General features: G+C 34.9%; 1 protein-coding gene across 7 annotated transcripts in view; it reads right to left on the reverse strand.

Moving 5' to 3' along the window:
* The window catches only part of LOC134848555 (muscleblind-like protein 3), a 68,468-nt gene that overhangs the window by 18,616 nt on the left and 36,328 nt on the right, over window positions 1–13,524 (reverse strand). For all 7 annotated transcript variants that reach the window (XM_063866066.1, XM_063866067.1, XM_063866061.1 and 4 more), the window contains exons 4-6: window positions 11,832–12,047; window positions 2,258–2,605; window positions 38–271 (exon numbers count right to left, since the gene is read on the reverse strand). In XM_063866066.1, the coding sequence (XP_063722136.1) occupies window positions 38–271; window positions 2,258–2,605; window positions 11,832–12,047 (798 nt within the window). The remainder of the gene's footprint in view (window positions 1–37; window positions 272–2,257; window positions 2,606–11,831; window positions 12,048–13,524) is intronic.

Below are 13,524 nucleotides of genomic sequence, written 5' to 3' on the forward strand. Positions count from 1 at the left end.
CGACTAGTCTGGTTTTATCAAATGCTCAGTGTCTTACCATGATGTGGGCAGGCGGGTGAAAGTATTTGCACTTTTCGCTTGTGGGACTGTTGTTGTTGTTTGCGTGTGGCTGCTGTTCCCTGGAGCACATCTGTCCGGCTGACTTGAGCCAGTCTATGCAGATAGTGACTCTGTTGTCTGTGGGGTCCACTGCCACCTGTGGTTCTGGGTGAGCATAGCGACACTCCTCGTCCGACCGACTGCAGGCGCCTCGGCTGAACTCACGACATACCTACATTCAAATTATATAAATAAATCAACAAATAATACTCATAATAATCATAATCATAATAAAAATAGCTAATTCGCTTTCAAGAAGGGAACAATTTGCCTATAATTTACCCAAAAATTATATCCAAGAAAATTTCTTCTTGTAAGAACATCAAAAATGCGAGTTAATTGCCTATCGAGTCAACTGGCCTTTTTCGAGTCATTCCAGGAAGGTATGTTTTCAAAACCCCATGTTAGGTTTTGAAAATCAGATTATAATTCGAGAGAAAAATCAGTTGCTGCAAATGATCTTTTAAGCAAAATTTCGCTCATCATGTTCTTTTCTATCTTAAAACAGGCATCTCATGCTTCAACTGAAAAACAATTCACTGAAATCACCGATATTTTTTTCCAAAATTTTACAGCGGCGAAGCTGTGCTTCGCAAACACTAATGAGAACACGACAAAAAAAGCAGCTTTTCGATTTTTATAAGAATTGGCATATGGACTAATTAGGCTATGGCAAACATAATTGGTCCTTGATAAATAACCTAGTGAAACCATAAACTTGATGCTCGTGTGAGGTAGGGGGGAGCCAAAAATTAGGCTACGTCTCGGATTCGATCAGCATCCTCACACACTAGCCACGGACGCGTAATAAACCACAAATACTAGCCACAAATAAAGCAAAGAACAGATGATATTGATATGAAATTTTCAACGCTACAGGTCGTGATTATAGTTGAAGTGCCACCAAATAAGTGTCTTTTATTTGTGAGTTAGGTTCGAAAAAAAGGTTCGCATTAAAACGCTAACGCTCACAAGCGCGCAAGTGTAATCTTCCAATTAGGGATTCAGCGTTTGAACTAAAGAACGAATATCGGCACCTAAATTTAAAAGTAGTAGTCTAGATTAAGAAGCTTTTTTCCTTGAAGCACCTAAAATTTCTACCAAAATTTAGGTGCCTCAAGCAAAGCTTGGATGAGTAAAGTGTGGTATCATATCAAAACTTTGTTGATCGTGATTCGCATTGCCAAAAAAGTCTGTCGAGTAAAACTTTCAAGTTTATTGCCCCTTTTTTGCCTTTTTCCACCTTATTTGGTCACGCTCTATCATTTATGTCCAGTTGATTGAAGAAAAATAAATAAAAAAACTTAATCTGAATACAAAAATTTAAATGAAACATAAATCAAATTGTGCAGCTACGGCTCACATTCATATCTATTTTTCATGCTAACACTCAAATTTGTTTTTTTTTTAAACTGAAAAATGTCTATTGAAAAATGAGCTCAAAATTCTTTTAAAACGATGAAATTTAGTTGCTAGTGGACAACTTAATTTAGCAATTTTTTTTCCAATATATATCAATTTAATTTCAATATATTCATTTTTATGGGCATTCAGGAAATTTAGACAAAACGAATGAAAAAACCAGAGAGTTTTAATATATTTTTTTACAAAGTTCTTTATTCTTCGATTTCTTTTGAAGATTGGATCTAGTACGCTGAATACGCATCCGAATTATTTATGCGTGGTAAAATCTCCCGCACTAAAAATCTTTACTAATTGAAATAAGACAAAAAATAATAGGTCTTATTATACTTAACAAGAATGCTCATATATCTAGGCGAAACCCTGAATGTTCCGCCTACCCCTCCGTTTTCCGAGTTGATTCCGTTTTTTCGCCCACCATATGCTTATGGTAAAAACTTTATGGTAAAAAACTGTCGCAAAAGTCTTGCTTTTATTATTGTTAAAGTCGAAACTTAGCGAGTCGTCAGAACAATAAAAAATCAAATTTTAATCAAAATTAACATTTGCTATTGACAAAACAAAGTTTATAATTTATCAAAATTTTCTTTATCAACAATTATTCGAGACCAGCTAAAGGGTATTTGGAACAATCAGGGCTTTGCTCTAACACACGAGGAGTTTTGCCCTGTTTCTTAAATTTTTTTAAAAATTTTGAATATGAAAAAGTATTCTTAAATGTTATGCTCTTTCTCACCTCGACTGTGAATGCTTTTCCATTCAGAGGCGGGGAATCGGAGGAGCACATGTGCGCGGGCGAAGACAGATTCACCCCATTGATCACACCACCGGCTGACGTCATCACCAGACCCCCCATGCTGTTCGGATCCACCAGATGAGTATTGTTGTTGTTCACATTCGAAGGAGAGGAAGACACGGCGGATACGGATGTTGCAGCGGTGCACGAAGAGGGAACTAAGGCTGTGGCGGCGGCTGATCCGGGCTGTGGGTGGGTGTGGGGGGAGGCGTATCCGTGCTGCTGGAGGAGCTGCTGGTACTGAGCCAGAGTGACGGCCGGGTTCGTCGCCTGGAGAAGTGCAGGTTGCTGAAATGAAACGCATATTAACATTACGACTAATTATCGATGAGGAAAAAGACTAACATACACGCTGCCCTCTTCTATAACCAGAGCATTTATGTTCCCTTAGAATTAGCTGGCAAAAACTTTGGGAGAAAAATTCAAAAAATAAGAGAAATACTCGCCCCTCCGACATTTCAGTAGTCCCTTTTTATAGGTTTAATATATTTTTCAATCGTTATTTCTTGTGGCATGCAGAGCTAGTAAATTTAGGGGCAATAACTCAGTTCTATTAAAAAGGCTTATTTTTTTCTTTTTAGCGCCTTCAAAATTTTTTGCTTGAGAACATTTGCAAAAATTGGTACCTTGCGCATGCTGATCCGGAAAATTTTAGGGCAGTTGGAACCTAATTGGAACTAAATCTGTTGTTACGTATATATTCAAAGCAGAAACTACGGCGGTACTTTAAACGAAACTCGTAAAATCCTAAAAATTAGGACCAAATTAGAGTAATATAAAATACTCGGTTACATTTTGACAGGTTTTTACTGCTCATTATTGGTTATTCGATTTATTAGACTGTATATTGGACATTAGTTGGTCTAGTCTCCATGTTTTCTTTTTAGGTTACAACTTAGAATGCAACTGTTATTTGGGTTGTTCTCCTCCGAGTAACCCAGAGTATATTAACTACATTTCGCTGCAGTGTTATTGATTACTTGGGTGATAAATTATTACAAACAAACAGAGGCACTGGGATAAGAAAGAGAGCGTACCAATTGTACAGACACAAGTAATTAAATAGCCCCGATATCAAGTTTACTTTCGGGCCAGGAAATTGTTCAGAGGTGTAGCATTACTGCACTATACAGGAATATACGCTGTGCCCACATCGGCCGATTTGGTACCGGGAGGTAACGTCCTGCGGCGCTCCTGTTCTTTGTAGTGATTTGTTATCTTTACATTTGGGATATTACTTATTGTAGTCTCGCCTAATTGAAAAAATGACCATAAATCACTGATTATACTCCTATATGGGCATCCAAACTTATATTTAGAAGATGCAATTTTGGCATTGGCTGTGATGGAAAAAATATGAGCAAAAACATAGAATGCATGCAAAAGGCGAAAAAAATTCAATTCTGGAAACCCGATTTTGGAAAACAAGAAAAATATGCCAGCTAAAATAAAAGTTTTGTTTTTTAATATCATGGTAATTGTTTTGCAGCTATCTTGTATTGAGTTCTTAGTGTGTTCATGGGTATTGTCTAAGGCTTTGAATTAATTCACTTGATTGAACAAGAATTGCCAGTTGCCAGCATAAACTTTCCGACCAATGTCACTGAGGCAAAAAAAATGAAAAACAAAAACAAATTGTAGGAAATTTTAAATAATTTTTTGAATGGGAGAAAACAACCCTGAGTCCGAGCTTCTTTAAAAAATTACCAGCTGCTGTGCAAGTAGCACAGAACGCTCCGTCCGACCTTTTTTTTTTGAGAAAAAATAAATTATATTTGTTTCTTTTTTCAATTTTTTTTTGGTGTGAGAGAAAAATAATGGCTCTAATTGAGTACAGTTATTTTTACAAAATGAATAACAAAAACAAAGTATAATTATATATATTTTTTTGGATCTATTTATTTTACATTTTTTGATGGCAAAGAAGCGCTAACTGAAAGTTGAAAAACTAGTTTCGAAACCAAAAAACTAGTTTTTCAGATCTTAAAAATCAGACTTTTGTTCTTGAGCTACTGAATTTTCTCGTTTCTCGCTCTCATTTGGACAACCACCAAGCAACAACGTCAAACCGGTTTTTCTCGACACAGAGAAAATGCTTTGAATGACAATGGAAAAACTTTAATATATCACCCCAACATCTGACATTTATTTGTAGTACGAGATGGTGGTCTTCCCGATGATGGTCTTCAAGACCGAAGTGGTTTGAAATCAATTTGAAGCTCTCAATATCTTTTTGTTATAAATGTTCAATAAGACAACAATTTTATTTTAGTTGCATTTCTAGTTGGAGCGTGACTCATGGACTGTCCACTTTAAACTAGGCCAAAAAGCAAAAACTTTTAAAAAACCTTTTTACTGCACAGTGGGAAAAAATGATAAATTAAAAAAAATTGATCGAAAGACGACTGAAATGGTAGGGACATGATATATCATTTGTAACCCATCTGATGGTTGCTTGCAGTGGCCCTATTTTGCTTGGAAAACACTCGAGCCCTAGTTCATTTGCAAACATTACTTCGTGGTTCGAAAACATTAGTTATCGAAAATAAAGTTACGGTCCTTCCAGTCATTTTAGACAGACACTATTAATTACAACGTTTTTATTAAAACTGGAAAGAATTTTTTTTAGAATTTGATTCGACATTGCTGATTCTCCTAAAACGAAGGTGGGGAGAACTTAGTGCGTAGGGTGATTTTTTTATTCACTTTGACTAACCTTCAAAAAAGCTAGTAGAGGGTCAAGTGTGGCATTATATCATAGCCTATTTAGCCGTGATTCGGATGAAAAACTCCAACTCTTTTTTCAACTTTGTTGAACATAGGCGTAATCAATATAATATGGGCTACTTTCTCGGCAACACTTTTTATTATAAAAGCTTTCTGAATAAACCTTACCATGTTGGTAATATCGTGCCTTATATTCTATGTCAAAACCTATCATAAACTATATTCGAAAAAACTTTTTTCAGGGATATTAATTTTTTCGCATTATGTTTATCGAATATTTTTCTACACAATTTTCACCGACTATAGTTCAGTAGATCTGACGTTTTGATGCAAAAAAAAACTTCAGAGCGATATTTTGCATTCTGTTAAAATTGGTTGGAATTATATGATGCCGAATAAAACCGTCGTTGAAATACCGAGTTCCTTAAGGCATTCTTTTACTTTGATAATTTTTGAGATACATTTTTTGCTTTTAATTGATGAATTAAAATGACCCACTTACACAGGTGCCATTTAACACATAAAACAAAAAAGGTAACAGTGGACTGAATAAACATACTTTTGACCAGAAGAATAAGGGCAAAGAATTAGGTCAACGGCTAAAACGTCGAAATTAAACATAAACTTTACGCACCATAAAATGATTAATGAAAAAAACTCAGTAAGGTTTTTTACTTAAATTTTTTGAGACTTTTGTTCACGTAGGTTTTTAAGAAACATTTTTGAGACTTCTGTTCCAATCATCAAAAGTGACAAAAAAAACTTTGGATTTGGGTGTTTTTGGTCCACACAACGAGATACCACAAAAAATTACATGGCGTCGATTGATATATCAACTGAAATCTTTTTTAGCCGTGATTTGATCTGCAATGAGATATTCTAAAAAATCAAAGAAACTGTTCAGTGTTTCAATTCTTTCCGTATTTTAGTGTTTTTAAAGACCGCATTGGAGCATTTTGTGCTTCTTGCAGAGTAACTTTCTTGATGTGTTACAAATCATCGTACTTCCATGACTCTGTTTTTAATTTTAATCAGTAATATGTTTGTTCTGACTTTCGTAACGGAATATTTGTACTGGGCGTGGTTTTTTTCTTCAGACAAATTTCGACTTTTTTAACTAGCCATTTTTGACGGAATTTTTTTATGTAATTCAAAAAACATTGTTGTCCTGAGCTTAAGTTTTTAAAAAAAAATTCCACTGTAACCATTTTTTGTGAAGTTATAGGGGTTTAAGATTGCCATTTTGACCAATTTGTAACAAGTGCAGGGCGACACATTTCGCGCTATTAAAGCGTAAGCGAAGATTTAATCTGACTCAGAAATCGTTCCAAAATGGTTATTTTCCAGAATTGAAGGAAGCTTATTTTCCAGAATTGATTTGTCAATAGGAGCAAAATCTATCACTTTGTAAATCATAGGTCGTGTGGGGGAATCATTTTCACAAAAAGTCTTCAATTTAAAAAACAAATGTTTTGTTTTATCTTTTTACATTTATTTTTTTGTTATTACTGCTTCATAGACCTTAAAAAGCAGTCGGAACATTCAAGGCTTTTTTGGTTGTTTTGACCGAAAAACAGGCGCGCGTATCTCCCTCAATACAATGATAATACTTTTATGTTATGCATATCATTTTATCACTCGAACTTTTGGTGTTCTAGCCTCTTTAAGCGACTAGAAAACCATACTTGGATTTGTTCTTTAGTTACTGCCGCAGGGGTCAATTAGGCGTCTAATGACCACTAAACCCACCACCCCCCCCCCCCAAAAATCGATTCTATTGGTTTTAGATGGGACACAGTTGGAAGAAGCAGTAACCAATAAGTGAACAAGTTCAAGTTTTGTAATTGAACCGGCTATTAGGTGCTAAGACTAGCGAGTCTGTAGCAATAAATCTGTCTTTGCTCGAATTAGACTATACCAATTGGTAAAGAAATAACTCTTCTTAGTTAATAGACTGTGTAAGGCTCTAGCTGCAGTGTTAGAAGAACACTTTCTATGAATAATTTGAACAAGAAATGAAGGTTTTTTCTTTTTTTCATAGTTATAACTTTTCCTTATGTTACTATTTCATGCGCCCCATAATAAGGCAGCAACCAGTATCCCCAATGGGTTCGTCAGCTGTTCTCTCTGAGTTTCAATTTTATTGTAAATAAGTTGCTTGTAATTTTTTGAAGTATGTATTGTAATTTGTTACGATGAGAAATAAATTCTTCTTCTTCTCTCAATGTTAGTGTATATTGATTGTCTCCTTTAGAAAATTTTAAGTGTTGATTGAACAAAAATTGATGACCTAAAATAGACACTAAGCGGGTATTTTGGGTGATCAGAGCGTCAAATACCCGATGAGGGGTCCAAATACCTTATGAAGGTTCCCCTTAAATCCAGCCCAGTTGAGTGACTTGACATGCCCCCATTGTAAACAAAAACTTCGAGCTAGTTAACTCGGAATTGCGAAAATTGAATTGGAAATCGTTTACGCTGTCTAAGATCCACCAGACCCAACATAATTCGTGCAAACCTAAGTAATTTAAAACAACAGCAAAAATCTTCAGACTAAATGGCCCTAAAGATACGATTGCTTCAAGTCTTTATCTTCCGAATACTCATTCCTTCCCTTAAAATTTGGATTTACATATAGCTGAAAATTCGTATTATACTAAATACGCAGCGGGAGGTGTTTTCAAATATATCCCCGAGGATCTTATCATTAACTTTTCATTTTGGCATATTAGAGTAACGAACTTCCGATTGGTATCAATTAAGATTTATCGGCCATAAAAATATTTGATATGTTCAAAAGCCTCGGTACCTATTTCTGGGGTTCTTCATATTTCAGCCCAGCATGACACAGATTTACCGACAGTTAAGACCTGATATCCAAATATTGGGCTAAATTAATTGTAAAACCGAAAGTCCATATGGCTGCAAATTTAGTGGCCAAGCGTTGGTTAAGGGCTCAGTTAATATATATGAGCCTTGAAGTCTAAATTCTGTTTCTAAGGTAAGTCTATGACCAGTCGTTATTATGAGATCAAAGAAAAATAAGTGATTGCTCTTTTGAAATTAAACACCTGATTCCCCGCCGTTTTTTGAACTACGTGAAAAAAAAACATGCTGCAACTGGATGCACCGCAGAAAAGTCGTAAATCAACTTTCTTCCGCAAAATTAAGTAATTTTGTCTCAAATTTGCCTTCTAAGGATTATACTTGAGACACGCAAGCAAATAAAAATTAAAGAAGTTTATATGGACCAGGGCAGGGCCTAGGATTTTCATGAGGGGAAAAGCGGTTTTTCAAAACATTTGTAACTTTTTGGCCGACTAAATTGAGGTTCCGAGCTCTCCAAAATCACTGCAAAGACCCTATTTAATGGCAAATTTTGAGAAATGAGACAAAAATGTTTAAAAAATCCAAATCCAAAAGGAGTCGAGATTGAGAAATGGCATATTTTGAGGACAGTAACTCAATACAACGGCTGCAAACATTTGAATCGATTCATGCAATCTTTCATGGATAATTAACCTCGCCGCATAGTTGCTAGAAACAAAGAAAATAACCGATTAATAAAACACTTCGCTTGATTAATCAAAAAATTAATGAGGTATACTATTATGCATGAAGTATGATGGTGAATTTTATGGCTTTATAACACCAACTCATGCCCATGTACACTCAGGGGGCGGATCTAGAATTTTCGAAGGGGGGGGGGGGGTTTAGAGAATTTTTGTTAACAGATTTTAGGTCGCGCGAATTGAGATTTTAGGTCGCGCGAACTCTCTTAAACCAGAATAAGGACACCATTTTGCCACATGCATATTCTTGAAAAAAAAATTGCAAGTTGAAGTCTAAAAAATCGAAGGTTTTGACTAAAATCACGGTTTTTGGCGCATTATATCCTCAATTTTAGAGAAAATTGGCGTTAAAAGCTGGCTTCTCTTGAAAAAATTAAGGTTAAAATGAATGCTATAAAATATTTTTAAAAAGAGGGTGATCATGGCTTCAAATCCTGGAAAGAAAGAGCGTCCGCAAAAGTTTCGTTTTGATTTTCCGGTAATAACTCGTTTCTCATTGGCCGAAAAACTTGTCCCAGAAACCAAGTGAATTTATCCTTCTAAACCGGATAGGCAGGGAGATCGTTCACTTGGCCCTAAAAACTTTTAACACAGAGTCGAAGATACACTTCGCAAGTGGAAAAAGGCAAAAGTTTGCTCTTAAAGGTCAAAAAATGAAACAAGGATAGCCAGTTGCAGTGTAAGTAATACCGAATGTTCCGACCATACTCGTAAAAGACTACAAGAAAAATCTTTTTTCATCTTCAAATTAGCGTGTTTTTTTTTCTGTATAGTGAGATTATAGAACTATACAAACGCGCATAAATTTAGTGAATTACGCATAAAATACTACAATTGACTGCAAAAAATAAATAAAACGAAAAGAAAAATCAAGAAAACTTCAAATTCAAATTTTTTTCTTAACTTTTTAGTTGATATGAAAATTTTTATGGCCAAGAAAGCACCTTCAATGTGAGTTGAGTTAGAACAAAAATTGATCCGTAATCTTAAACTACGCTCGGCAGCTGGCTTGTGTAAAACTCGAAATTTTTTGCTTATACCATTTGATACAATTTTCAGCGCAATAATGTAAATTGAATGATAGTGCTAATGCGTCATAATTGGCTTGCGTCACTTAGCAAATATGTAGACTCATAATTGGCGCTCGTCGCTTAAGAAATTTTGACGACTCAAAGTTTTACTCATTCAGTTTTTCCCAGTAGCGTTATCGGTCATATTTTGCTTGTGTATGCGAAGTACAACTTCGCCTCTGTGTTGATATCTGAATATCTATGGACAGACTCAAACCAACAGTTAAATACCCTTATGAATGAAAAAAAAAGAATTACATGCAGCAAAGGAAAGTTCTCAAAACTAAAATGCCCAAAAAAAATTAAAAGCAGTCGATTAGTAGCGCACATATCATGTAATCTTTTTGTCTTCTTGAATGTTGTAGTTCTGCTGCTATCACAATTCAATCATTAATTTTCTGTAAGCAAATATAAAAGATCATCAAGGATAGCCTGTTACTGCGCAAGTAGCACAGAATGTTCCGACCAGTCTTAAAAACTACAAAATTATTTTTCAATTCAGTTTCTTTTTTTCGTCATAGTGTAATAAAGTAATCTGAGCGAAAAAGTAGAGCTTAGGAATTTCCGTCAGTAATTATAAAATATGCATATTGGAAAACAATTTTTGAAGATAAATAGCAAGAAAATTTAAAAAATAATTTTTTTTTTATTTGTCAAATTTTTCCCAAACTTTGAAGTTTTTGATTCCTAAGATGAAACTAAATACTCCAAAAATTAACTTTATTTCAGTAAAACTAAATTTTCAAGGCTTAAATTAAGCATACATAAGCTAATGTAATCCTGCGCACTTTCACGAAATTAGACGAAAAATCAAAAATTTCAAACCGGTTTTTCTCAACACTGGAAAAAAAATTTCGTAATTTTTTAATGTTGTTCGAATCACGACTTAAAGTGCTTTAATTTGATATATCACTGATCCCAGTCCGATGATTATTTGTGGTAGCTGATTTTGCGTGGAGAACAAAAAGAAAAAAACTACAACACACCCGAATAGAAAGTTCTTCCCCATTTTCAATGGCCGGAACAAAAGCAAAAAAATACACGAAAGTTGACAAGACCAACAAAACACGTTTTCAAGTCGTTTGCTCAACTCGCTATTACTTTTTTAAGATTTTACCCTAAACGATTGATATACAAAGCGATACTACCCTAATGTATATTTACTATGAAAATCCGAGGTACATGATATTAAATACATGTTGTTCATAAAAAATGTGTAAATGAGTTATGATTTATTAGATCTCTCAATATGAGAATTAAGCTCAGACTAAAGCTCTCTCAGAAAGTACTTGAAGTTTTTACAACCAAAGACGCAGACAAAGTAATTATATTAATAATGACACCGATTTAATCGAGTGTGCGAACACTTCTTTACGCCACGTTCTCTGGCTCCGCTTTTAGTCAATGGTCCGTTTTTATTACATGAAAAAGCAACATCGAGTCATCCAACTTTATACCAACATGAAAAAGCGCATAATCAAAAAAGACATAGTTTTTCTGCAATGCTCAACTTTCAGGTGCTCAATTCGTGAGAGTTTTTGTCATGTGTTATCAAGAAAATATATGAAACAAAATTTTTTTTGTTTGTTTTTTTGTAGAGCCTGAAAAAACCATCATCCTCGACCAATTTTACGCTGTAATTAAAACTAATTACTTCACGTCTAATAACCGGCAGTTCTTTGTACAATGCCTTAGAAAGTATTCACTTTTCTATCAGCGGTTAAGTTCTTTTCAAGGCCTCTTTTTCTAGGATTGTTTGACCACGAGGGTAAGAAACAACTACCTGTCTGTAAGATAGAGTCCAGTGAAATATCATTTAAAAGATTTTTCAGTAGTGCTTCGATCATTTTTTGAACAAATATTCCAAAAAATAAATTGTTTCGAGAAAAATTGGTTTGAAGTTTTGGCTTTTTAGACAAATTTAGAAGAACCATTCGCTCTTCATATTGACTCATTCGAAGCATAAGGTTCAAAATTTCAATTCTAATACACAGACAAAGTTATTGACGGTATTCTGTATTTAATCTTTAGTGCCTTCCCTCACTCGCAAAAAAACATTCTGCGCCATTTCGGAACATTCCGTGATCGGAACATTCTGCGCCATTTGCACAGCAATCAGCTGTTGTTTTTATATTCAGTACTTACATTGTGCAAGAAAGGATTGAGTAGGGACTGGTTGTGTTGTTGTTGGTGAAGCTGCAGAAGAGCCAGTTGAGCAGCAGCTGCTGCTGAGTTGTGGTTCTGCAGTGCCATCTGTTCACTCTTCTGTCGCATCAGACTCATCTTCCCCCTCATCTCCAAGTCAGCCTTCATCTGAGCAGGCGCGTGGAAGTACTTGCAACTGGTACGCGTGCATCTGTCCTGAAACACCCAATTAGAATATACGACTATAAAAAATAGCAAAAATAACAAAAAAAATCATTAAAAAGAGCAATTTTCCAATTTTGAGCAATTTTTGCATGCCCATTTTCAAATATTGAATTTTTAGGTGACCGTAAAAAGCCGAAACGCTCGAATTTTACTATTTTCCCTCGTGAATAAATGGCTTTATAAGTTCATTAAAACCCAAGATACAGGACATTTCGATGACGTTAAAATCTTTCGATTAAACTACTGAAATAAGAAAACAAGCTAATTGCAAATAGAATTTTTTTTCATTGAAATCACCATGTTTTGCTCAGCTAATTGCAAAATTAAAAAATCTTCAATTAAAGTTAAATCATCAAACGTCTTTAAAACTGGTTCAAATTATATTTTGTCTTTCGTTCAAATTATCATTGTCTATCGATTTAGGTTCTAAATATATTTGTCCACTCTTCTTAGTACCATATTTGTGTTAGCGAGAATACAGCAAAAGGGACCCAGATTAAACTGCGGCAACAATCAAAACCATTTGTTTTGTCTTAAACCAGTCAGTTAATGGATGTTGGCGTCCGAAACATGCGGCTGAAAAATCCAAAAATATGGCAAACTAATTAAATTTGGCTTTATAGACTCCCAAAACATGGCATTAAAATCCACCATACAATTAAAATATGAATAACTTATGCCACTAAACCAGAACAGTTTAATCTGTATCCCTATCAAGAACATTTTCAAGGAAATAATCTTGACTTGATCAATGGACTTGGGACGATATAAAAATTCGTGTCTATAGAAAACAAAATTTGTTCCTATACTTTAAGATTAAGAGGCTTTGTTCATGTACTTTCCACGAATACGTAATCCTTGACTAGTTAAAGGTGAATGCTATTTATCTGGCTACGCAATCTTTGACTAGCTGAAGGTGAATTTTTATTCGGCTTCACTCGGCTTTTTGAGCTATTCCACCACTTGTGCTGAACTTGGGCTAATTTAGCCCGTTGTTATTAACCAAAGCCAAGTTGGCATTGCAAAAGTCTCGCACTGGTTAATAACTCTTAACTAATACTTCTAACAGTAGCCAGTGTGCGTACACTTGCAAATGATTTGCACCCAGCTGGAAGAGGGTCCGGTAGACTAACTATCCTTTGAAAATTCCACCGGATTAGTTTTCAACTTCAAAATAGGACTGGATTCAAAACAGGGCCATTCACAAAAATTAAAAATCAAACCATTAGACCTAATCTTTAAAGGAAAGACGAATTTTGAATAATGTCAAATTTGAAATTTTGAGAAACAGAACTAGAGCTTGGTAATTTTAATTGAAAAAATACTAAGCTAGTGAAGGATTGCAGACGGAGTCGAACCTATTACAACCGAAATAAAAAAGCAAAGATGCTAAAAATAAACAAAATCAACTTTTCGCAATTTAAGGGTTCTATGAGTGCGTGGAAACTTTGAGGACACTTGGCGACTA

The sequence above is a fragment of the Symsagittifera roscoffensis genome, chromosome 6, assembly GCF_963678635.1.
Source record: "Symsagittifera roscoffensis chromosome 6, txSymRosc1.1, whole genome shotgun sequence".
NCBI classification, from domain to species: Eukaryota; Metazoa; Xenacoelomorpha; order Acoela; family Convolutidae; genus Symsagittifera; species Symsagittifera roscoffensis.